General features: G+C 37.3%; 1 protein-coding gene across 3 annotated transcripts in view; it reads right to left on the reverse strand.

The window, feature by feature from the left end:
* Positions 1–427: 427 nt before the first annotated feature.
* The window catches only part of Nnt (nicotinamide nucleotide transhydrogenase), a 101086-nt gene continuing 73698 nt past the window's right edge, over positions 428–27815 (reverse strand). For all 3 annotated transcript variants that reach the window (XM_013018591.1, XM_013018589.1, XM_013018590.1), the window contains exons 18-22: positions 26673–26832; positions 24110–24191; positions 4710–4828; positions 3367–3482; positions 428–1350 (exon numbers count right to left, since the gene is read on the reverse strand). In XM_013018591.1, coding sequence (XP_012874045.1) covers positions 1201–1350; positions 3367–3482; positions 4710–4828; positions 24110–24191; positions 26673–26832 — 627 coding nt within the window. In that variant the 3' untranslated portion in view covers positions 428–1200. The remainder of the gene's footprint in view (positions 1351–3366; positions 3483–4709; positions 4829–24109; positions 24192–26672; positions 26833–27815) is intronic.

A 27815-nucleotide genomic window follows, 5' to 3' on the forward strand; every position in this document is an offset into this window, starting at 1 on the left:
GAATAAGAAATTTTTACTGTTTTTTTTTCTGATTTAGAGACAGTATTTTAATGAGTAGTGTTTCTGAGAAACTTAGTAGAAAACTGACAAATATACTTCATATTCACCTAAAGTCAGAGCTTTTGGCAAAATAGATAAGCCACACTTCTACAAAAACACGAGATCTTTACTGGCACTTAGATAAACAAAGAGGTAGCCTAAAAAGTATGATTGCTTTCAAATGTCATCAAATTACATAAGACTTCAAAATATGTTGTGGTTTAAAAAAATCCACTCTTATAAACAGTTAAGACAGATTAATGACGTCTATTTCATAGTAGTAGGTCAGGAATGACCTAAAACTCATTACTATGTGAGCAATTATGTTAGCAGTGAGGAGAACTATTCAGTTTTAGTTTTTTGTCACCAGAAAAAATTGCCACATCACTTGCAAAAATGATAAACTTATTTTATTAGTCAAATGTCTGAATATACTCATGTCCTCAATACAGGGTTACATTATAAATTGATTAGAATTAGAAAGGAGTTTTTCAAAAATACAACCAGCATTCATTTCAGTCTATATATAATTTCTTTGAACCTGTAAAGCAGATAATTTGTTTCCAGCATATCCTTTTATGGATTAAAATAGAAGTAAGAAAATACACTTTTGAAATCTGGATCTAAAATACAGTTTGAAAAACTGTTATCAGTTCAAATTATCATTAAAATACAAAAGGACAAGTCAAAAGTTGGTAGAAGTTCCAAATTAATGACATTTGTTGGAAAACACATAAATGTAGGTACTTGTTTAAATCATGTCATATTTTTCAGACCTGGCATAATTTAAGTACTGTGATCCTAAACACTTAAGTTGTGAAAATATTTCTTGTTCCTGAAAAGGAACTGAAAAATCCAACTGTATTACAACTAAAATGAGACTCTTCTTTCTTCTTTTATAAAATTCTTTTGCTTCTTAACAACAACAAAAATGGCACAGACATACATTAAGAATTTTCCATCTTTTTTTTTCTTTTTTTTATTTAGAGAAATCTCTACTCTTGAAAAATCTCCCTCAATTTGCTAGGCTCTCTTCAGTCTTCATCTTCTCCCAGGAGCTTTGCTACTTACAGCTGTGTATCTACCATGCACACTGATGACACTCTGCCTGTTCCTACATCTGAAGTTGTTTCATTAGACATCAGCTTGGCTTTTTAGCGTTTACTTCTTACAGAGTTCTCTAACTTTTGCCTGTAGCTCATCACATGTCTTCTTGGCATCACCTAGAAGCATAGCTGTGTTGGGTTTGTAGAAGATCGGATTGTCCACAGCAGCATAACCAACACCCAAAGACCTCTTCATGACAATGACCTAAGAACCAAAAATTAAGAGAGACACAGGATCTGTGAGTCATACAAACATTGCCCTTCTCTAGCTTTGTTTTTTTTCTTGTCACTGTTGTTTTTATATATAAACCTCTTTTAAATTTACTTGTAGAATATATGAAAACAAAAAACTTCATATCTATAGCCTACAAATGATGTTTCAATGCATGCATACATTGTGTATGCATGAGGTTAAGCATATCTACCTCCTCCAACATTTATCAATTATTTACAGTAAAAAAAAAAAAAAAGCAAGCTCTCTTTTCCAGCTTTTAGACGTATTCAGTACATACAGGTCTGGAAGCATGGTTTAAGTGGTAGAATACCAGCACTAATACCTAACTATGAAACAGCACACAACAACTTCTTCCCTAACTGTGAATACAAGGCTCTAACAATTCTAATTCTTCAGTCCAGCAACAAAATACACAAGGAATGCTGGGCGCCAATGGCTCATGCCTGTAATCCTAGTGGCTGAGATCTGAGGATCATGGTTCAAAGCCACCCCAGGCAGGAAAGTCAGTGAGACTCTTATCTCCAATAAACCACCAGAATATCAGAAGTAGTGTTGTGGCAGAGTGCTTGCGTTGAGCTGAAGAGCTGAGAGAAAGCGCCAAGCCCAGAGTCCAAGCCCCATGGCCGACAAAAAAAAAAAAAAAAAAATACAGTAGGAATGTTTTTAAATGTATGTTTACATTGATTGTGTTAATGTTAGTTTTTTAAGTATGAGCATACTCTCATACCCATTAAAAAATTACATGTTAATAATAGGCTATCTCCAAGTAATGAAATTACATTGATTTTCTTCCTTGTGCTTCATTCTAGAGCAACTATGAATAAACTTTTCTAACCAGGAAAAAATAGTACCTTTAGTTTATTTACCTTTCCACAAATAAGTGAAGAGAAGAAATTGAATGCTTAAGCTCCCATTTACAATTTCTAAAATAAATGTGGTTGAGTAGGGAAATTCTGAGTCTTTTCTATCACTTTGGCATAAAGAATAAAAAGAAGTCTAGGAAAAAAGTCCAAAAAGTAATCAAGGACAGAACAAAAAACTGACAGGATACTCTAACATGTACACTGAAAGGGGTAAATGACTCTAAAATACTGAAACACATTATGGATCCTGCTGTCCTGCTGAATGTCAAGTCACTCTTAACAAGACTAAAAGCCTTCTTGTGCTCTTCTAGGATATGTAACCTACTCAAAAATAGAAGCACTGCAAATTTATTCATATGTTATATACCATTACTACAGCAGTATTCTCTGGGTACTCTCAAATATTGACTACTAATGCAGTACTATTACATATGTACATGAACACATATATTCCATATCTACTGACTCATTTCAAATACTAAGTTTTAAAATTATGTATGCACAACAAAAAAGAAACAAAATGAAGAAGAACACAAACAGGACTCAAAAATGGTAAATAGATACACTCTGCTGTGGCAGAGGAACACAAGCTTTTATGTTCTCTAACATTTAGCAATTAGCTTTTGTCAGAAGCAATATGTATGAGTAAAACCACCTTCTTTATTCCATGTTATTGTTTGGATTTCTAAAACACCTTTCTGCTAGACACTCCATAACAACATACAAATTCCCTTTCAAAAAATTAATGAAAAAAATGTGCTCATCTTGGTATATGGAGGCGATGATACTGACTCACTGTCCCAGAGGAAAGCCATCTGCTGCACTGGACTCGATCTGGTATGTATCCAGAGTCATTCCAAAAGCTCACAGCTCTTCTTTCAACTGTGGTTACGGATTTTTGTTCATTTATCCACATAAACTCATCTGGTTCTACTCATGACAAGGCAGTCATTCGGTGGCCAGAGAACAGACAGAAGCTGGACACCAGAAATTAGGCCTAGTTTCTTAATTCTGGGACTCCTAAAAGACATCATCACTTCTTATCCAGTGACCAAAGAAGGTTATGGAGACATTATTTCCTTAACTTACCATCAGCAGAATAAAGTGCAAGTCTGAAACTTACCTGCTTTGATTTCCAAACCTCAAGGACTGGCATGCCTGCGATAATAGAGTTGGGATCTTCTTGGGCTGCTGAATTAACGGTGTCATTAGCTCCAATTACCAGGACCAAATCAGTGTCTACATTAACAAAAATAGAAAATGCAAAAGAGTCACTTCTTTTCAGGCAAATTATAGTGATCTTTATAAAAGCTAGCATTTATGAGAGGCTCATTGTACCAGGATATTTACAGCTGGTCAACTCAGACAATATCACACACCTAAAACACAGAAGTAAGTACTGCCTTGAAACAGACCATCTAGACTAGAACCTGCTTCACTGTACTTTTCCCCTCCCAATGGTTCTACCTAATCTGACTTTGTAATTCTTTTATTATACCCAAATTATCTTGCTATTCATATGATTTTATAAAATCTGTATACATTTTCAGCTTTTAAAATGACCAATTAAGACTCAATTTTGTGTCTAAGAGACAAAGGCCTGAAAGGCTGCACTATATTAAAGCTGTGTCCATAATTCATGGAACTGGTAGCTTTTACACATAATTTAACCACAGTTAAATTTAAAAAGAGGCATAAAATTAAAATGGTCTAAATTTTCTCTTTAAGGAGTATCATTTAAACTACCTTAGGATATTGCCAAAAATGTCATGTGCATCTAGACATACATACATGTCATTATTTTTTTCTAATAACATTTTAAGTTTACAGTGGATACTTGCCAGAGACAACAAGTCTAATTTTCATAAACATGATCTTAGTCCAAATAGCACCACTATTCAACATCTACGCAATGACAGTTACAAACGACAGCACCTTATCTCCTAATGTCCTTCTACAAGAACAAAGAGACAAGGGGGGGGGTGGGAAAAACAAGAAAAGAGAAGAATTGAAGAGAATGAAGGGGAGCAGAGGGGACAAGAGGGGACTGCTTCCTTGGATAACAGAAAACCAGTGAAATCTCAGACACTGGCAAGAATTTAAGTCATCAACAGAAGCATGTTGATAATGAGGAGCCTATGGTATCTATTGCAAGGTCACCACTTAATACTTAATGGTCTGCCCAGGTCTCAGATTCTTCTGTGCTCTACACAGCAGGACTTTAACCATCCTTCAGTTGTTGAAGGAGGAACAAAATGTAACCAATGCAGCTTACAAACTTTTGCACTTACTGCACTTATTCAGTACTGCCTTTCACTTAGGTTTTATTGTACATCCACTTTATGCAGACCACTCTTCATCTCACTAGTCAGTCTTCAATAATCCCACAATTTATATTTGAAGTCTGTGGCATCACTTTATGTACACTAAGAGCATTTAAACTTCAACACTGAGCCCATCACTTACCTGGGAAATCGCTGTTGATCTCATCCATTTCCAGCACAATATCATACGGCACTCCAGCCTCCGCCAGAAGCACATTAAGCTGACCAGGCATTCGGCCTGCAACTGGATGAATTCCAAACCTGGATAGGAAACAAATCAACAGCTGGTCTTACTTGATAGGCCAAAATGTACAGGGACTCCAGAATCACCTCCAAATCTGCACACTTTGTTCTTGGAACTTCCATTTTCTCCTGGTACTATCTGATCTCTCCAAGTAAAAGGAGAATTAACCCAGATAAATGGTCAAGGTACAAATGCTGATGTCAGAATCAGTGTCTTAGCAAACACAAATAATAATTTCCCTCAGTAAAAATAAGTGAATAGCTTTCTCTTTCTCTGACTCTTTCATATATGTCCTAAATGAAATAAACTTTCCAGAATATTTTTTAAAATCTTCTTACACTTGAAAGCATGTGTTCTCTCATGATACTTTCTGATAAATCCTAAATCCTTAAAAGTCATTAAGTCAAATGTTTTCATTAATGTTTTCATTAAAAAATCAGCATTTTGTCATCAAAAGCTTTTTCCTCACCCTATTTCATCCTTTATGTTAAAGATGGGAAAATAAAATATTGCTATCTACATGATATTGATATCTACATTCAGATACTAATCTTCACCAAAGAAATACAATAATAACACATTGGAGCCGGGCGCAGGTGGCTCATGTCTATAATCTAGCTACTCAGGAGGCTGAGATCTGAGGGTCATGGTTCAAAGCCAGCCCAGGCAGAAAAGTCTGTGAGACTATGATCTCCAATAAACCACTAGAAAATTGGAAGTGGCGCTGTGGCTCAAGAGGTAGAGCACTTGCCTTGAGCTGAAGAGCACAAGGACAGTGCCCAGGCCCAGAGTTCAAGCCCCACAACCAACCAACACACACACACACACACACACACACACACACACATTGGAATGTGTCAATCATATATCTTGCCTACTATACTTATCTTTCAGTACTAGGCATAATGCCTGGCACATGGGAAGAGCTAATAGCTCAGAAATAATTGAAGCCAATGTTGAAGGTCATGCCTGCAATTCTAGCTTCTCAGGAGGCTGAGATATGAGGTTTGTAGCTCAAAGCCAGCCCACACAAAAAAAGTCTGTGCAACTCTTATCAATGATGAACCAGCAAAAAAACAAAGTGGAGCTCTGGTTCAACTGGTAGTGACAGCCTTGAGCAAAAAAGCTGAGACATCTGGGCATTACTGGCCTGTAATCCTAGCTACTCAAGAAGCTGAGATCTGAGGATGGAGGTTCAAAGCCAAAAAGTCCTTGAGACACTTATTTGCAGTAAACTACTCAGAAAAAGCCAGACGTGGCATTGTGGCTCAAACAGGAGAGCTCTAGACTTGAGCAAAATAAGCCCTGAGACAGCATCTAGGCCCTGAGTTCAAGTCCTAGGACTGGCAAAACAACCAAATAAGAAGCTGAGACAGGCCCTAAATTCAAGCCCCAATAATACTAGCATACACACATGTGTACGCACACACACATAAGTAGTGGAGAGGTGGGGATAAATGAGTAGAGAAATCCAATGAGAAAAAGTATCTCACAGCATCTCTTGGAAGGAATGCATCCAGCTTCAGCTTACAATACAATGACTAGAAATGTGTTCCTTGTATTAGCCAGAAACATATTCCCTTCTAAAGTCCACTTTGTGATTAGATTATCTACATATGTATGATGTGTATGTTTATATGCACATATCTGTATTAATATATAACATTCATATTAAGCCAAAGAGAAATAAATTTTCCATGTGTATTTGCATATACACCTTTAAAAGACTGAAAGAGAAGACACCTCTTATTGTTTTCCAAGATCTATACTTGTGTTATTCAGAATCACATTGTGTTTACTTGTGCTTTCATAGGTAGATTCCTTTCAGCTATTCCTAGTACACCTATGAAGCAAAACTACTGGCTTGCTGACCCACTGTTGTCCTAGTTGCCTGCTACTACATTGTCAATAGTGAATGCAATGTGTTGAACACGATCTAGATGCATGACACATAGCAAGAAAACATCCTCAGCTCTGTCCTTGGTAAAGCCTCAGTCTGGATTAGCATTTCTGACTGCCACTGCATATTGCTGGACTCACACAAAACTTAAGACAACTTAAGGCACTCAGCTAACTTTTCACATTAATTCATGCTAAGCCTGTCTCCTGGCTCCTAACATGGAACCTGTTGTGAAGAGATTTTAAAAAGCATGAGTATCTCTCCTTCCCAAAAATCAAGACTTAAAGGAAGCTATAAAATGATCATTTATTTTGCCTAGTTAAGTGAGAGATAGTTTTCTACCTCATTAAAACTGATAAAGAAGTGCCTGAATCATTGGGAGAATTGAAACCAGAAGAAAAAGACATTAAGTGAGAGTATTCCTTTTTATTAAACTACTATTCTGGAATTTTCCACCTAGGATCATTAAATATTCTAAAATAATCCATTGGTATTGTAAGAAAAACAGAATCTCTAACACTACAAGGAAATTAAACATCTTTAGGTGGAAGCAAAGTAAGCTAATCACATTTATTTCCAATTTTCTGTAAGAACACAGGGTTTTATAGTAGAAAAATAACTTCATTTTTAATACTCCATGCTTCATGAAAAACACTTTATGCCTCTTTCATATTATGAAATAGTCTATAAAGGGATTTGTCTTCCATTATTTCATCCTATCCCCAATACTCTTTAAAAATTTCCATCTAGACCTAAAATTTAAGACACTGATTCAAACTGAGTATGTAAACCAGGCTTTAGAGCTAACATTCCTACTACAAACATAAAAGAAAATGTATATGAAAGAAAGTAGTATCATATTGTTTGGAATATTGCTTTTTTAAGGGAAAGAAAGGTGAAACCTTGTCTCACCATGTATCCCAGGCTGACCTCAAACTCATGATCCTCCTGATTCAGCCTCCTGAGTAATGGGTACATGTGTGAGCCTCCACAGCCAACCTCATTCAGTGTAAGATGCTCTAAGTAGCTTGAATAACTCTTTAGTCACTAGTGAAGATGGGATTCAAACTCAGGTGGCTTTCGTTTGTTTGTCTTGTGTTTTGTGTGTGTGTGTGTGTGTGTGTGAGTCCATCGTGGGACTTCAATTCTGGGCCTGGGCACTGTCCCCCAGCTCTTCAACTCAAGGCTAGTGCACTACCACTTGAGCCACAGTACCACTTCTGGTTTTCTGGTGGTTTATTGGAGGTAAGAGTAGCATGGACTTTCCTGCCTGGGTTGGCTTTGAACCAGGATCCACAGATCTCAGCCTCCTGACTAGCTAGAATTACACAGACGTAAGCTACCGGCACCCAGTCTTATTTGTTTGTTTAAATGACATGCAACAGTACATATTTTGGGGTACAATACAAACTCAGGTCCTTTTCCCTCAAGAATCCAAACTCTTAACCTTATTTCATTGTTGGTGGGAGTGTAAACTTGTTCAACCACTTTGGAAAGTAGTATGGAGGTTCCTCAAAAGACTCCACATAGAGCTCCCCTATGACCCAGCAATCGGGGCATTTATCCAAATGTTTACAAACAAGACCACACTAAAGCTACCAGTACAACTATGTTTATTGCAGCATTATTTACTATAGCTAAGATATGGAACCAACCCAGATGCCCCTCAGTAGATGAATGGATCAAGAAAATGTGGTATATATACACAATGGAATTCTATGCCTCCATCAGAAAGAATGACATTGCCCCATTTGTTAGGAAATGGAAAGACTTGGAAAAAATTATATTAAGTGAAGTAAGCCAAGCCCAAAGAAACATAGGTCCCATGATTTGCCTTATTTGCAGTATCTAGTATACGTATGAGTCAAGCAGAAAAGGTCAGATAAGGTGATGTTAGGAAAATGAACCCTAAGATAGTATTTTAAATGTTTTTTTTCTTTCATGCATTTGTTTCTAACGCAATTATAAGATGATTTCTTTGTTATTTGTATGTCTCTCCCCCACAGTATAACCCCTGCTTTCACTGTATTTGATGTCGGTATAATTTGTGGAGGGGAAGGGGAAAAACAAGTTGATTAAATAAGGATACAGGTGGACCTGTTGCAACAATGAGATGTACAAGTTGTCATGTCGAAAATTAACTTTACAACTTGGGGGGGGGGATTGGGTGGGGGGGAGGAAGGATGGGAAGGGATGGGAAGGGTAAACAAAAAAATAAAAAATAAAAAAATAAAAATAAATAAATCAATAAAAGAAATGTAAAAAAAAAGAATCCAAACTCTTAAACAGTATAATAAAATACTTCATATAGTCATGAAATTTGACAAGTACTTTTGTTAATAGCACAGGTGAACTAGTCAGATGATCTTGTAGAAACTACTTTCTCTATCTCAGTTTTCACAAAATAGCAATTGCCTGTTATTATCAGCCCATATCATACCGATCACAGAAAACTCTGTGTTAAAAGATTTAAGAAAGATCTATTTATCTCTGGTAAATGGGTTGATACATAATAGGAAGGGTATTCTATTTCAAGAATCTAAATTTATAATGTTCTTTAAAAATACTTGACTAAAAGATATACATATATGCATATTTACTTATAAATACACTTTATATACTTCATATATATTCTTTATATACATTATTTATATGTATATAAATACACATATATAAAATTATAATTTTAACTGTGAGACTGTCTGAGGGGAACAAAGGGACAAAGGAAAGAGAATGAAGGAGGATAAACCATCATGAAATATTATCATGTATAAAGATGGTATAAGGAAACTTAATAAAAGCTGTTGAGTTAAGGTTGGGGGGACAAGAAAAGATAGAACAAAGGAGGAGCTTAATATGACTAATAAGCTATTAAACATGAATTTATTTGTGTGTGTGTGTGTCCTGAGACTTGAACTCAGGGCCTGGGTGTTGTCCCTGAGCTTGATTAGATAAAGCTCCACTTTCAGCTTTTCTTGGTAGTTAATTGGAAATAAGAATTTCTTGCATGGGCTAGCTTTGAACTGTGATCCTCTGATCTCAGTCTCCTGAGTAAGCTAGTTACAGGCATGAGCCACCAATGCCTAGCTGTAATTTTTTCTTTTCAGTGGTGGGACTTGAACTCTGGGCCTGGGCACTGTCCCTCAGCTCTTCAGCTAAAGGCGAACACTTTACCACTGAGCCACAGCACCACTTCCAGTTTTCTGGTGGTTAATTAGAGGTAAGAGTCTCACAGACTTTTCCTGCCCAGGCTGGCTTTGAACTGCCATCTTCAGATCTCAGCCTTGTGAGTAGCTAGGATTACAGGCGTGAGCCACCAGTGCCCAGCTTGTAAAAAAATTTTTTTAATTAAGTTTCTTTTATTGTGAAAATACTGTAGAGAGGGGTTATAACTACATGGGCAAGGTAATGAGTACATTTCTTACCAAGTATTATTGCCTCCTCCTTTGTTTCCCCTTCCCATCCCTACCCTCCCAGGCCCCCCCCTCCCCGGCCAAAGTTGTAAAGTTCGTTTTTCGACATAACGTCTTCTACATCTCATTAGTGCAATGGGTCCACCTGTATCCCTATTTAAACAATGTGTTTTTTCTCTTCCCCTCCACAAATTATACAAACATCAAATACAGTGAAAACAGGGGTTATACCGTGGGGGAGGGACATACAAAGCAACAAAAAAATCATCTTATAAATATGTTAGAAACAATAGCAAGAAAGAAAACCCATTTGAGTCCTTTTAAGAAAATAATTGAGACCCTTGGGAATTTCAAAAGTGCTGCAAACTATAAAATAAAAACTACTAAATACTTCCAGTGTTGAATAGGCATAAGAGTAATAATAAAAGGTCTGTTGAAGTATGCCCTATTCAGAACAAAGCAAAACATTTACTTTACTGTGTGTCCTGAAATCCAAGAGACCACCCATACCTGAGCAGCCAAGTGATAGAGATGCAGACCAAGGCCCACCGTCTAGAATCTAACCCCATTTGGTTCTCCTGTGGGCATATCATTCCAACCTCTGCTTCCTCTGTTATCTTTTCTCAGACATTCTTGCCCCTCTCCTATCAAGACTTGATTACACTAGTCCAATCCAAAAAAGTCCAGGGTAATCTCCCTAGTTTCTTACATAGTTCCTTTTTCCATGTAAAATTTCATGTAAGGTTTTCAGGATTAGGACATGCACATTAATGGGAAAGGATGATTTAGGACCACAAAACTCTCTTAAGTGTGTGAATCAAGGCTTCTATTTTAGCTGAATAATCTAATATATACTATGTGACTTCTTTTTATTCAATTAGTATGACTCCTTGATTCTAGTGTTTTCCACTTAACTTTATTATTTTTGTTTTATTTTTGTTTTATTTTTGTTTTAGATACCATCATTATCATTTTTAAATTAATCTATGTGGCTACCATCTTTACGCTTTAACAGAGGTGTCTTGAATCAAGTTAAAAATCAAAGACCTCGGGGACTGGGAAGGTGGCTCAGTGGTAGAGCGTTTGCCTTGCATGCATGAGGCCCTGGGTTCAATTCCTCAGCACCACATAAGCAAAAGGAAAAAAGGCGGAAGTGGCGCTGTGGCTCAAGTGGTAGAGCGCTAGCCTTGAGCTGAAGAGCTGAGAAACAGCGCCCAGGCCCAGAGTTCACTCAAAAAAAAAAAATCAAAAACCTCTAAATACATAGTTTTTATTCTGTCTTGATTAACAGAAGATTGCATAAAGACAATGTTCTATTTGGCTAGATGTGAAGGGCAAATAATCACCATCAGATTATACTGAATAGCCCTAAGGACAGATCATTTTATATCTGTTTGCATAATTGATTACACTAAACTTTAAGGATCTAAGTTTAGAGGAAAACACATACAAGATTCTAAAAGAGAATGCCAATGTTTTGAGAGAAGTAACAGAACACTCTCAAATTTGTAGAAATCTATACACATGCTGATGACTCAATGTGATTTTATAAGAATTCTGGCTCATGTAACTGGCTAATCTCCAAAATATGTATTAAGATTAATTATATCAGACATAGGTTGGCCATGACCACCGATTTCCAAGAAATGGTGGCCAAAGTTCATTAAATGTTTCATCACCACATGCAGAGTTCAGAATTCTAAAATGCAAAGCCTACCAGCCTTTCAGTTCTTCCCCTTCAACAATAAAAATAATTCTTTGTTGTATACATGCTTTAAAAGCATAATCATCTATCCTTGACCATGATAATATTTTACAGTAGAAAAATAACTATTAAAATGAGATTATAGAATAATCAGTTATGCTCCCAACCTCTTTTTTATACATCCCCTCCTAATTTTACCATACTATTACAACTGATAGACATGACCATGCTCATCTAACTGGAAGGTCCTTGAGTATGGGATTCATGTTTTATGAACCAGTTCCCACAGCAACTGGCACTCTATTGCAGGTACTCATGGGGGGAAGGGGAAGAAGAGAAGGTGTTAGAAACAATATAGTGTACCCAATGAGGTACAGTGACACATAAACTTTCTCTTTTTAGGGAAACCCAGAATGACACTGTATGCCTCTAATCCCAGCACTCAGGTGAAAGTTCAAGGCCAGCTTCGCCTATTTAGCAAGAATCCGGCCTTCAAACTACAAATAAAAAAGGACAGAGCAGTAGCTGAATCCTAACTACTCAGGAAGTAGAGATCAGGAAGATGGTGGTTCAAAGGTCACCCAGACAAAAAGTTAGCAAGACTCCAACCAACAAGATGGATAGAGTGGCTCATACCAGTAACCTCAGCTACATGGTCCAAAGGCCCTATCTGAAGTGGTAGAGTACTCCTATGTTCAAACTCTAATATTATTTTTTTTTAAAGTAGGGAAATCAGGGTAGAGTAACAGATGACACTAAGTATTGTAAAAATTCTATGCACTTTATTTTTCCTCATATGCACCATGAGAAAACAGATTTTGATAACAAATCTCCTTCGCGGATTGCTATGAGATGGCACTGGAGTAGTTCTTGTAAAGAGCTTTTCATTCCAAGTGCTTCAGACTATTGGCTGACTGATGCAAGCCTTCAATAAATATACACTGCCATTATAATATTCTATTCAAACATATTTGGTAATACAAATGCTCATCTATACTTTTTCAAGTGTATACATTTTCTAATGTCCACATAATACAAAGAAGTGCGTGTTTTACATTAAAACAAATGCTAGTTTATATCAACTCACTCTAGGTTGCTTTTTTTTTTTTTTTTTTTTTTTGGTCGGTTGTGGGGCTTGAACTCTGGGCCTGAGCCCTGTCCCTCAGCTCTTCAGCTCAAGGCGAGCGCTCTACCACTTGAGCTACAGCGCCACTTCCGGTTTTCTGGCAGTTTATTGGAGATAGGAGTCTCACAGTCTCTCCTGCCTGGGCTGGCTTTGAACCGCGATCCTCAGATCTCAGCCTCCTGAGTAGCTAGGATTACAGGCGTGAGCCACCAGCGCCCAGCTTCTAGGTTGCTTTTCTAATTTCAACCTTGAAATATCAGTAAGTGTCAAGTTAAACCAGTAAAAGCCAGATGTTCTCTGTGCTTGCAACAATGTAAGACTAGAGAATACATACAGTCAGTATAAACTAAATCTATACACTATACTGATAGTATATGAAACCTGGACTCAAGGAGAACCTGATCATCACTAATATTCAAATATACATTCATGCTGATAGTCAAATTTTCAACAGGTCCTTTTTCTTTATGTTGGTGTTTGAACTCAAGGCTTAACGCATGCTAGGCAGACACTCTACCAGTTGAACCAGACCTCCATACTTCTTGAGGTTAAGTTCTCATTTTTTGCCCTGGCTGATCTGAACTGCAATCCTCCTATTTATACTTTCCACTATAGCAGAGATAACAGACACGTGCTACTATGCCTAGTTTTTTCTGTTGAGACACGGTCTCATGAACTTTCTTTCCCTGCGCTGGCCTGAAACTGCAATTTCTCCACCTCCCACACAACAGGGATGATAGACATATACTACACCATGATGCCCAGTGATAGACATATACTACACCACGATGCCCAGTGATTGGCTGATTTGGGAGTCTCACAATTTTTTTTCCCCAGATTGGCCTCCAACTGTGATCCTCTCAATCTCTGGTTCCCTAATCTAGGAATACAGGCATTTTACCTGCATTCAAATGGCCACTTTCACCTTTTCAACAGACCATTAGACAAAGTAATACTTTGTTTGATAGATACAACAAATATCTTTTTGGGGGGCAGTACCTTCAGTATCTTAAAAAAAAACACCAGCACGTTTCGCCATTTTGTCTTTCAAATAGAAGAATGATTAATGTTCATAGAATATTATATAATAAAAAGTTCAATACTGAGTTACCAATTCAGAATAAACCCAGACACAGCTTGAAAAAAAATGGAATAATAAACTCTTATTTAAAAAATTTTTTTGATCTTCTGAGTCTTCTAATTAACCAAAGAAGAATGAAAACAACTAAGAGCATGTAAGCTATCCATGAATCACAAGTAAAATTTGGGAAAGGAGCTAGTCACAACATATCCTTTTTTGAAAGCTTCTTTTATAACATATGATAACATAAGCCCACTGTTAACAGTTTTGTGCAGCCCTACATAAGATTTCAGATGCCACATGTTTTTAAAAAGGCACAGCAACATGAATTTCCATTAGCCCAAGCCATGGAGACAATGTGTTCTGACCAGGGTGGATTAAGCTGTTGTTCTTGGGTACGTGAAGCTATTAAAGAATCTAAAACAATATTTCCACATGGATCTCACCACAAATGCCCAAATAAACTACATTTTCCTTTGGGCATATGGAAATATCCAGATCAGTGTTCAATAAACCATGACAAATGGATTATTGAATTGGGCAATCTAATTCAACAATTAGACAAAGAAACTTCGGGGACAGTTGAGCCTCTTCCTCAAATACTGACAGTTTTCACATTGTGTAGTCTCTTCCTATTTTAAATACTCAAAAGGATCTCCATATTTAAAAAAAATAACAGAGAAAAAGAAAAGGACAGAAATTCTGTACAACCTCCAACTATTTGATTACAAGTTTTGGGAGTCATTGGGCAAAATTTTTTCCACACTCAGGTTATTCAAAAGGTCAACTTTCCTTTCTTCACTGTGTTTTATACTTTAAAAATCAAATTGTATATGAGGTACTGTATACTGATGGCAGTTTGGAATTCCCAATAGCATAACCCCAAATAGGCTATTCTAATCTCTTCAGAAATGGACAGATTATCTAAGAAAAAGATACAAAGGAAAATAAAAAAAGAGGGTTCATTTGTTGAAAGCTTACCTGCTCCTCTCGGTTGTTAACCATAAATATTTATAAATCAATAAATTTGTAATGTGATGTTGTCTCAGCATCCAATTTAAATATAGGGTAGACAGTGTCATAGAAGCAGCAGAGCTTAGTCGTCTTGGACAGTTTCTAGCTCTTGGTTTCCTCTTCCCCACATTTGAACAGATACCTCCTTAAACAACCACTGTAGGACATATGAATGTACTCTTCCTGATTTCCCCAGACCAACCACTACACCCCATGTGGACCATCCACATATGCCACTGTCACATCGGAAAGTCTTGGTCTCCTATCCACTTCCTATGAACTCAAATCATAACTCTCCATGGAAAACTACTAAGGTACTGCCCCAGAACCCAACAAAGGCTTTGACATATAGGTCCTCTCGCTCTCTTAATCAGCCTGCTGGTCAGACATGACATCCTTCCTCCAATCTTCCTTTTGGCCCTCAACTGTATCCCTATTCTCTCAGGGGTCGGTAAGGAATAAAAACTGATTATTATGTCATTTGTCTTGTTTGGCTACCTCCTCTGTGTTTCACCGGACCCATACACACAAATGTAACTCTTTTTTATTGCCAGGGTAACCTCAGCAAGTGGCCAGCAAGATACGCATAAATTAGGCCTAAAGCAAACAAGATAACAGGACATTTACCAGTATAAATAAGCTCCCTGTGAAAGAGGCACACACTTGGTCACAGGTCAGGCATTTCAGTATTACCGGGTCTACAGAATAAAAGTGTCCCCTAAAAGGCACACCTCATGACCTCCCCTGCAACCCCTGAGGTCAAGGACAGACTTGATAGTCACTCTTCTAAGAGATACATCAAATTCAAATGAGAGGAAATTACAACCCCCTTACCTATGAAAATAGACCTCCAAAATCCCTCCAGTTCAACTACTACCAACAGAGCAGGCATCCTTTATACGGAAGTACACCAATTTATGTTCACACAGAATTCTCTCACCAAACAGGCTAAAAATCCCACTGCCAGCTCAATAAAGAGCCTCTCAAGGACCATTATATTCTGAATTTGCAATCATCTATGCTAAAAGAGGGCCTGTGGGGGAGTTAAAAGAATTCATTACTAGAGTCAATACATTATTTACTTCATCTAGAAAAATGTGAAATATTAACTAAAAGGCAGGCTTCTTTAACTAATATCAATTGCTAATCAAAATTTCTGATTGACAGCCAGGGATCCCTTTATTTTTTAAAGTGCACACACATACACACACATACACTCAATTATTTTTGAAGTAATAATTGCCTTCTAAAACAGGAAGCCAACAAAGAAAACACTACATAAAGTTAAGACTAACAGATTGGCTTACCTACTGAAAAGGAGACATGGGTAATTAATTAAAAAAGACTTCTCTTGGGCAGGACATGTAAAAAGTTCCCTTGGCACATAACTATAATGCCACATGATCAAGAGGATCATAATTTGAGGCCAGCCTGCCCTCTTTCCCCCAACAAAAAAAAATGAGGCTTCCTCCTTTTTTTTTCATTTAAAGGCAAGTAAGGACTGAATCACTACTCGGGTTCTAAAATCTGGTATTTACATATACCTTCCCTTTTTCAGGAAAAAAAAAAGCTATGAATGTCAAAGAGTTTACAAAAACATCTCAGTGGCACAATTTTTCTATATATTCTATGTAGTCATATTTTCTATCCATCCACAGGTCACAGAAGCCACTCAAAGAGATGAGAAGTCCATGGAAAACCAGGCACAAACATCAGCACAGTCTTCCACAGCACCACACATAACACTCAATCTTCCACACCAAGGAAATTTATTATAGATTGTATTTAAGTCTAGCTTTTCTATAATTGAACTCAATCCAGCTACCAAGCCCAGAATAGAAACTGCATGACTACTAACACTTCTTTTTATTTCCAAAATAATAAGCAAAATAATAAGTGATACAAGAAAAACTAAAAATTCAGTATTAATTCTGGAATATTATTCTCTGGCATAATTCTGTCCAAGTAACTTTAATGAGGTCATTGCATGGACCTTGGGACATAATGGCTAATGAACACCATCACATGAAAATTATATGCAAGTTATAGAGGAATCTGAAGATGAAATGAGAAGAGGGGAAGGGTTTTATTTATTTATATTCTGTTCACATGAACCTCGTTGAATAAACTAAACTCAAAGCATTTGTTACAATACTTGAAAGCCAAAAGTCACCCTGTTGGTCAGCAACACTGGCTTCACCCAGTGAAGGATGAAGAAAACCTGGAACAGGAGAGGCTAAGGAATGAGCCCTAGTATGGTAGGGCTGGAAAAGACTTTACCAGGCACCTAAAGCTCTGGCTTTTAACCCATTCACTATGCCAATGTGCCAGGGTAGTACAAAGTCAACTATCTGGGGAGAAAATTATCACTTTGGAAAAACCTAACAGACATCTTGGATCTGTGAGATCACTGGCAATCTTATAATAGGTTTGACATATATGTGAGTGAATGCATAAACTTCCTTTAATTTTATTCTCTGACTTCAGAAGTTTGATTCAGTTGACCAATTATATAAATAACAGTCACCCAGTCCATCCTTCCTCCATTGTGTTTTTTCAAGAAGTCCAGCTCAATGTGAAGCAATACCACATTTCTGGGCAAACCAGAAGCACCAGTTAATTCATCACCTCACAGTACCAGTTATAACTCTGAAGCTCTGATCTAAGAACCTATTCTACCACTGTTCTTCCTCTTTTTAACTAGCATCCGAACAAGTGGGGAGGGGATGATCAGTGTTCCCGATTCAAAATAGCTTGAAACCTATTACCTAACTTCCCAATGATTATTAATTCCATAGGACTACAGGTTTTTGGCTGTAGTACACACTGATGCATTCCCAGAACCCAAAACAGTGCCTGACACAAAGAACTGCCATGGTCATGGACATGAACAGCCACGTCTTTTCTTAAAAAGTACTACCAGGTTGACATAAAACTGCTGGCTAATGTCTTTCTTTATTCGAATACCATACTAGCTCTTTCACCTGACCTAATTCCCATTCTTCTCAGAAACACCTGCCTTTATTACTTTACAATTTTCACATCTTAATTCTTCTGCCACTCCAAAAGACAACAAATCCTAGATAGCTGACCTCTGTTTATTTGAATGACACAACTCATTAAGAAAAAGAAAAATACACTTAGAGGGACAGAATCTTTCATGTTTAAGTGTCCTCAAAGTGCTGATTTCTTCATAAAAATAATGCCTATTTAAGACTATAGCCATATTACACAAAATTACAAAATACTATTAAACTAAAAACACCACAGAGGGGGCTGGGAAGGTGGCTCAGTGGTAGAGCGCTTGCCTTGCATGCATGAGGCCCTGGGTTCAATTCCTCAGCACCACATAAGCAAAAAAAAGAAAAAAGCGGAAGTGGCGCTGTGGCTCAAGTGGTAGAGCGCTAGCCTTGAGCTGCAGAGCTGAGGGACAGCGCCCAGGCCCAGAGTTCAGGCCCCACAACCGGACCCAAAAAAAAAACCAACCAAACAATAAAAACACGACAGATATCTTGATGTATTTTGACAGGCGGTGAACAATAGATTATACACATAAACAGACGTGTGTCTGTATCTACACATATATGCCTGAAATGTCCCAGATGTATATATGTCCACACATACACATACATACATACTCATACATTTTAATCTGAAAAGTGTATAAGTAACACAAAAAAATTGAAAGTACAAAAAACTGAAACTACTACTATTAACTCCTCTCCTTTATATTCCTACCTTAACCCTATTCTACCTGTCTTATTTAGCATACTAGCATATTAAAAGGAACTCATTGGTTCACTGATAAACTTATTTTCTTCATAACTAGTAAATTTTGAGCAAGAAATTCTATTAATAAATTAGTTAACAGAGAGCTCTGGTTGAATATTAATACAAATGTGGTCAGGCACCAGCTATTCAACCCTGTGATCATAGTTATTCAGGAGACTAAGATCCAGAGGATCAAGGTTTGAAGCCCGCCTAGGCAGAAAAGTCCATCTCCAAAATAACCATCAAAAAGCAAATGATATGGCTCTAGTAGTAGAGTACTAGCTAGCTGAGCAAGCAAGCACAAAGCGCTGAGTTCAAACCCCAGTACTACCCACCAAATAAAGTAATATATGACATCAGTCTATCAAAGGATGAAAGATGTTTCCCATAAATTAAAAAATGCATCAAAAAACATGCAATACATCAGAAAAAAATCACATAGTTATTTACTCATTGGAAATGATATCTTTGCTTTATAATGAAAAAGTTTCATTATAAATCAAAGACTGCAAAGTAAAAAGAAAAACTGTACTCTTGTACTCTAATATTTTTTGTCATAAAATGCTTTCCAAGATAACTTAGGTAAATGTGCACAGGCATTCTGGGCAACTGCAAAGCACTTGTCTTGGCCATTACACAAAGCCTAAGTCAGTGAACCTGCATGACGTGGGTGTCCTGAGATGAGTTGTTGTCATGAAATGTCATGAGCTTCATAATAAGATCACAGGCTTTTTGAGCATGTTGTGTCTATGGTCAAAGTAAAGGAAAACAGGAGTGTCTCTAAATCAATCATGAGCCATGAAGCCAGACAGACTGTATGACAGATGCAATTTTTCTTGGCACCACTTGGGCATAACTAATTGATGACAATCGTATGTCCATACTGGCGCATTTCCACAGGGGATGTGTGCAAGTATGTCACTACATCTGGATGCTAGGCATGCTGGGTTCCTGAAGTACAAAGACCTACTAAAACCAGAGGCTCAGCAGCTGCACTCAATGAACACCGTGGGAGCTCCCCAGAGTGATGAAAGGACTAAATTACCGCAAACTGTAAATACAGATTTATTTCATTAAAATACGAGGTAACTGCTGCAGCCATTGCTTGTTCAAGCACACATTTGCGTCTTTAAAACGAAGTTCACATCTTTGTGCTCCTACAATCCTAACTTTGTCACAGAAATTTGCATTTCGCCTATGAAAAGATGATGACACACATTTATACAGCAAGATCAACAAAGTTTATGTGATTCTCTTTCAATTAAAAAAATATATATTCCACAGAGAAGCTAGAAGGGAAAAACTAGGATAGTCTACTGTCATCATACTCACCGTAATACTCCTCTCCTTACTTGATTCAAATGCAAGTTTTGCATAACTTGTTAAAAAGCTTATGCTGCAAATTCAATATGTGGCAGTAAAAAAAAAACACTGCAATATTATTAAATTATATTTGCACCTGTAATGTGAATAGCAGGTGAATGTAAATTGGTAATGTCTCCTAACTAACAGAAAAACCAGACTGAACAATAATTTTATTCTGACTCTATATCATAAATTATTAACAAATTTGATGTAAGTAAATTATGTCAGCAATTATATAAAATAAGGAAAAGATCACTCATGAAAGCCTTCTGTTCTATTCACAAAATTACTTCAGGAAAACTAGTTTATAACTGAGAACCCACTCATGTCTGTATAATTAAATCTTTCTGATAAATGGTAAATCAAATGATTACTTTTCCTGTTTAGAGTGACAGAAATCATCCTAAAACAGTAGTTTATCGGTGGTCTTGTGGATAAAATAAAGCTTTTAATCAGATCTGAATCTAAAACTTCACCTATCCTATATCCTTTTTTTCCAAATTTTTTATTGTAATTAAGTGGTTACATAATTTCCCAAATTTCACAGTATTGTGGGATAGTGATGCTTAAAGTCACAAACACATTCTAACTTTCATGGAGCAAATTGTCTATCATGGCCTATAATATTTATGAGTTCTATGAACTTTGCAATAGTTATTTCTTCCACATTGGGTGATATGTACATTTCTTTTGTTTTGCATAGCATCAGCTGTTCCCTCTTTCCCAATTGTTCTGTCCCTCCCATCACTGCTATTATGTTGCTTAGTTCATTTTAGTCAATGTCCAGTACAGCTGATGGGTCCCACTGGTATCCTATACCTTTTACAGATACATTTTCTTTTTTATTCATTTCTCTTCTTGCCCTGATTTTTTTCAAGCTGCCAAAGAGTCTTATAATAATCTTCAAATCTGTATTTACCAGTCTAACATTGGGCTGGTTTTCAAAGATGTCTGGTTAGCCTACACTCATGTGTAGATATCAAAAGAAGTATGCCATGTTAAAAATTCCCTTCCCTGAGGGTAACTAAACCATCTTTCTCTATATATTATATTGTGATTGCCACATAGGCTCTAAACATTTGCATGGCAAAGGAGAGTATTACTAATAAATTAGACTTTTTCACATAAAAATAAGGAAGATAAAAGATAAAGAAGATAATTTATTTTTGGAAAATAACACATCCTTTTTACTCACATGTCTGCAAATGTTCTAAGTTATGAGACCATGATTAAAAACAACAACACAATTTAGTGTCTTATAAAAAATAGGAATAAATAATTTTATTCTTTTTTTGGGGGGGGGGTCCGGTCATGGGACCTGAACTCTGGACCTGGGCACTGTCCCTTAGCTCTTCAGCTCAAGGTTAGCGCTCTACCACTTAAGCCACAGCGCCACTTCCAGTTTTTTCTTTTTTGCTTATGTGGTGCTGAGGAATCGAACCCAGGGCCTCATGCATGCAAGGCAAGTGCTCTACCACTGAGCCACCTTCCCAGCCCAGGAGTAAATAATTTTAAAAGATTTCTTATAGAATAAAAACCAAATGATGACTTTTTCATCTTTCATCTTTAATTAATCTAGGAGTTTCACTAAACAAGAAAATCATCTACATCTTAGAAATTCAACTCCTACCACAAAGTAGTATTGTGACTCTATATATTTAAAAAACACAAATCATAGATTTCAGGAAGGTATGGGAAAAGATTGGTAGAAAAGAAAGCAATAGGAGGAAGGAAGGAAGAAACAATACAGCTGGCATAGCTGCTGATGCTAAGCCAGATCCCCTGGCTTTGCCATCTATCTCTTTCCAACATGAACAGCTGGGACATTCAGCTCAAAAAGGATTCTATATCCGGTCTGGCTAGATCCACAAGCTAGTCTAAGACACACCGTTTAGCATGTTTTTAAAATCTGCTTCCAGACAAAAGTGTAAGGTTTTACCTCAAAAATTTTACAAGGGAGCCAGGTACAGGTGGCTCACACCTGTAATCCTAGCTACTCAGGAGGCTGAGATCTGAGAATCATGGTTTGAAACCAGCCCCCATTCTTATTGCCAATTAACCATCAGAAAAGTCAGAATGGGCTGAGAAGGTGGCTCAGTGGTAGAGTGCTTGCCTTGTATACATGAGGCCCTGGGTTCGATTCCTCAGCACCACATAAGCAGAAAAAGCCAGAAGTGGCACTGTGGCTCAAGTGGTAGAGTGCTATCCTTGAGCTGAAGAGCTGAGGGACAGCATTCAGGCTGAGAGTTCAGGCCCCACGACCAACAAAAAAAAAAAGAAAAGTCAGAAGTGGAGCTGTAGCTCAAGTAATAGAGTGCTAGTCTTGAGCAGAAAAAGCTCAGGGACAGCGCCCAGACCCTGAGTTCAAGCCCCAGAAATCTCCCCTTAAATCCACTCCCGACACAGACATACACACACAAAAATTTACAAGGATTTTTTGGGGGAGGAGCAGTACTGGGAATCAAACCACAAATCCTAGGTAAGAACTCTACCACTAAGCCATACCCTCAGTTCCTAAAAGGAATTTTTATGAATAACCATTAACAATTCAGTTCACAGATGTTATTCATTCATTCGATTTACTAAGTTCTCTTGTCACTCAGACTTATGGTGCCCCGATTATGTAACTGCTCATGAACCTGCCTGCCCACTAACTGAACAGCAGTGTGTCACTGGGGATGACTTGGGGCACTGTCTTCTCTGACTTCTGAGTAAGAGCAGAGCTCCAGATGGGGTCGCAGAGCAGAGCAGAACAGATATGAAGTACTACAGCATCACTAAGTTCATTCCAATCACCCGGTTTTTTGGATCCTCAAACTCTTTACCTAAGGTCATGAGATTATCGAGGCACACAGATCCTCCACTTTTCTGATCTGCCTAATATCCTCCTCAGAGTAGGGTCCAATACTTGAAAGAGAAGTGGCAGGAATACCTGTAGTGCTAATTCACGATTCAAAAACACAGGGGAAATTTTAAAAATGAACATTTTCAGCAGTGTTTTCCACCTCAAGGGTTTGAGAGTGAAATCAGCAAACAATGAATAACCCGCCCACAGGTTTATTTCTGGGACTTTCTCTTCCAAAACCATTCTGGAAACAAAAACTACAATTTAATGTCATACAAATGCTCTGCTTGCTCTCCTCTCCCAAATCAAACCATACAGAAACAAGACTTCTGGTTCTTCTCAACTAATAAATTTGGCACAATAAAATTTTCCTTTCCAAAACAAGTCTATGATTGGAAGCATGGCTCAAAGAGTAAAGAACAAAGCCCTGAGTTCAAGCCCAGTGCTGCCAAAAAAATAAATCAATGTGTATTTAATTTCATGCTATTAGCCAGAAGCAGGGGAAACTAAGTAGTAAGAAGGATAGAGGCTTTTCTTCACAACTCAAGTTTCTTTACTTAATAGTATATGTGAGCCAGGGCCCAGAGGCTCACACCTGTAATCCTAGCTACTCAGGAGGCTGAGATCTGAGGATTGTGGTCAAAGCCAGACCAAGCAGGGAAGTCCATGAGACTTATCTCCAATGAACTACCAGAAAACCAGAAGTGGCACTATGGCTCAAGTGGTAGAATGTGCTCCTTGAGCCGAAAAGCTCAGGGACAGCATGCATGCCCAGAGTTCAAGGCCCACAACTGACAAGTTAAAAAAAAAAAAAAGTACATGTGAATGCCACTTGAAGGATCACTCATCAAATGAACTATACAACTTGTGGGTGGGAATGGGAGAGAAGTGACATTGTTCAAAAAAAAAAAAAAAAACCATACTCTTTACCTGACTTGGGTAACTGTAACCCTCTGTACATCAATTTTATAATAGCAATTAAAAAATTTTAAGAAACAATCTTTTTTAAGTCATTTATTTATTTACTTTTATACCTACATCTTCCTACGTACTGCAACCTCCCAATGCAAACACATACCTGACCTTTTTGCCTTGTTCAATGAGCATCTTTACCAAATCAGCGATGGGGTACTGGGCTTTGGCTGCACAGAGGCCATATCCTGAAAGGAACATCAAGAACACAGAGAAACATGATTTTATTTTGCAATCTTAGGAACTAAACTTCTCTCTGATTCAAAACATATTTTATGCCAATGAAGGCAAGTCATGAGCAGAATGAAAGCAAATTGATAATTTGAATGCTAAAAAATTATCTTAATTTGATATTCAAAATCAAATGATCCTTCCTCAGTGCTCTGTGGGCAGGCACATGTTTGGTGTATATTCTTTCCCTCACTCACAGATCTTTACATTCTCTGTGTACTTGGCTTTGCAAATAAAAGCATGGGTTCTCTTCCTGATTTGGTTACTATTCTTCCTCCTATCCCTTGGATTCTTTTGTCTCCTTTTGTCTCCTTTTGTTCTCTTTAAATGGCCAAGCTTACTCCAAAGGCATCAGTTTGTCCCTCACCTTTCCATGTATTTCTGCTTGTTCCCAAGATTTCATGAACTGTGCAGGCTCAACCTGAGCTGAGTCCTAGTACAACATTATGATTATACAGTCTTAATGTCTCCAAAGAGAGACTTTAAAAACCTTCTTCCCTAGCCAGGCACTGTGGCTCAAGCCTGTAATGCTAGCTACTCAAGAGGCTGAGATCTGAGGATCACAGTACAAAGCCAGCCAGGTCAGGAAAGTCAGTGAGATTCTTATCTCCGATAAGCCACTAGAAAACCGGAAGTGGTGTTGTGGCTCAAGTGATAGAGCGCTAGCCTTGAGCTGAAGAGCTGAGGGACAATGTTCAGGCCCAGAGTTCAAGCCCCACAACCGATGACAAAAAAAAAAAAAACCTTCTTCCATATCCAATCCTTACACTAAATACACACACACACACACACACACACACACACACACACACACACACTTTTTTTTTCTTTTTTCCAGTCCTGAAGCTTGAACTCAGGACCTGGGTACTATTACTGAGCCTCTGTGTTCAAGGCTAACATTCTACCACTTGAGCCACATCACCATTTCCGGCTTTTTCTCTTTATGTGGTACTGAGGAATCGAACCCAGAGCTTCATGCATGCTAGGCAAGCACTCTAACACTAAACCACATTCCCAGCCCCCAAATATAATTTTTAAGTTCTACACACACACACACACACATAAAACCAAAAGCCAGCCATCTTCCTTCCCCTTTAACTTCTACATTCTGCCCATTCTTCCTGTACAATGATACTGCTGTCTCCATGTTTCCAGCCCATCTCCACTTTTCCAAATGCCAATATCTGGCTTAGCTATTCCTTGGCCCTCCCTAACACCTAACACCATCCATTCTCTAAAGCTAAAACAAGTCATCACTTCCCTACAAAATTCCAAAGGTTCTTCATGAGAGAAAAACTGCTTATTACATAGTTCGATTAAGCCATTATCATAACCCATCTTGCATTATTGATCTGCCTATCTTAGCTATTCAGTAGCTGGAAAATGTCCAGAGGAAAAGACTAGGTCCTCCCTCTGTATCTTTGTACCTTTACATTCTAACTGTTTCTTAACAGCTGCCATTTTGATGAGAACTATTCACTATGCAGGTGTGCTCCATACATTAGACTTAGTTAATTTTCATCATACTTAGTTCATTTGCTTCCATATACTAATTGGCAATAGCAGACCCATTTTTATGATATCACCAAAATACAAACATATGGGTTGGGGGGGGGGTGTTTTTTTCTTTTTTTGGTGATCACAAGGCTTGAACTCTGCAAACACACATGTTTTAAATATCCCTTAAAGTAATACTGTCCCAAGGTGAGAAAGCTTGAAGCTTAACATTCAATTTGGCTGTGCTTGTTATTTTTAATCTTCATGTGCAACCAACTAGTAAACTATCCACCTGTAAAATCAGTAGGTTGTCTTCACATAAAACTCCTATTATTTATAACAACATAGGATTTAACATAAAGAACTGAGCTAAGCAGTAGAACACTGAAGATCTAGAGAGGTTAAATGACTTTGTCAATGTCACATAGGTTGTCAGAGGCAACCTTAAGGACACAAAGGGGTTTTGTATGTAACAGACCTCTATCTAGGCTATGTTCTCATCTGATGAAAGCTGTGTAATTGTTGGTTTTTTTTATATTTACTTTTGCAAAGAGATTAACATTGACTGAAAAATCTAATGCACGGACAGGACATTTCATATACTACATCTAACTTAACCGATAATAGATCCAAAATTTGCCAATGAGAAAAAAATAATCAAGACTAAACAATGACTTAATGTGTGTACTATGTCACAGAAAGACATGACTAGAACAATGCATTAACTGATAGAACATCTATGTAATGTCCAAAATATTAACCTAAACTAAGAACTCTCAGAATTTCTCACTTAGAAACTATTGAGTTGCTACCAAATTTCCATAATATATTCAAAAATAAATACATTCTAATACTTTTCCCATTATAAGACACTATTTTAATATAATCAGTTTCAACAACTACTAGATGTTTTTCTTCACTTTGGCTTTTCCCTTTTTTACCTGGAGTAATAATAAGGCTCTTAGCCTCTTGAATCATCTCAACTGCATTATCAAGATTGATTTCTGTATGCGTGCCAGAAACTTCCATGGGTTTTCCACCAGCTGTTGAAGTGGTACCGTAGCCTCCAAGAATCACATTAGCCAGGGAGCGATTCATTGCCTGAAAAGCAAATATCAGCTGTGAGAGTTTATCCATGAAACTCTTTGGGAATAGTGCAAATTTTGTGACATGATATTCACAACCACTAAAGTTTATTTGATCACGTAAAGCATGTTAACCAGGGGAATTCAAGCATTTCTGAAAAATACTTCAAAAATTGAAATGACAGAGACATTTGAAAACCACACACTCTTTTTATATCAAGTCATTTGCAAATCAATACGATTCACTGAAATGAACTTCAAGAAAGGAAATGGTTTGTTTAGGGGGAGAGAGTTGTTGTTATTGTTGGTTATAGTGATAATGGTGTTTCTTTTTTCTTTGATTTTTTTTTCCTTTTTCTTCTTGGGAAGCAAATGCAGGGAGGGAAAGAGCAGAAAGGGAGAGAGGAAGGGTGAACAAATGCAATCATGCTATTCAGTATTCACTATATGGAAAATGACCTATGTAACTTGCGGGCAGGGAAGGGAGGGGGAAATACAAAAAGTAAAGGAAGGAGTGACATTGTCCAAAAAGCAAAATGTACTCATTACCTGACTTATGAAATGGTAGCCCCTCTGTACAACACCTTAGTAATAAAAATAAAAATATTTAAACTAATGGAATAACCCAGATCTACTATTATTGCCTGAATACTGATTGAGCAACTTCTCTCTATTTTGATGTATTTCACCAAAATGAAAGAGGACTAAAGAGAATGAGAAGAATAAAAAGCTTTACAAAGCGGGCTAATAGATCCCTCCAGGGAATCTGGCTACAAGGTTCAAGGTGCCAAGAGGCAAGAGAAGAAAATAAAATATAAGGATAGATTTCATTTCAAATTCTGCTGCTTTCTGTATTCAAGGGAAAAAAGAGGGTAACTGTAACCCCTCTATACAGTATCTTTACAATTTAAAAAAAAAAGGAGAGGACCCGCTGTACAGTATTTTCACAATAAAAAAAAAGAAAAAAAAGGAGAGGAAAAATAGAAAAAAAGAAAAAAA

Source organism: Dipodomys ordii, unplaced genomic scaffold (genome assembly GCF_000151885.1).
Source record: "Dipodomys ordii isolate 6190 unplaced genomic scaffold, Dord_2.0 Scaffold41, whole genome shotgun sequence".
Lineage (NCBI taxonomy): Eukaryota > Metazoa > Chordata > Mammalia > Rodentia > Heteromyidae > Dipodomys > Dipodomys ordii.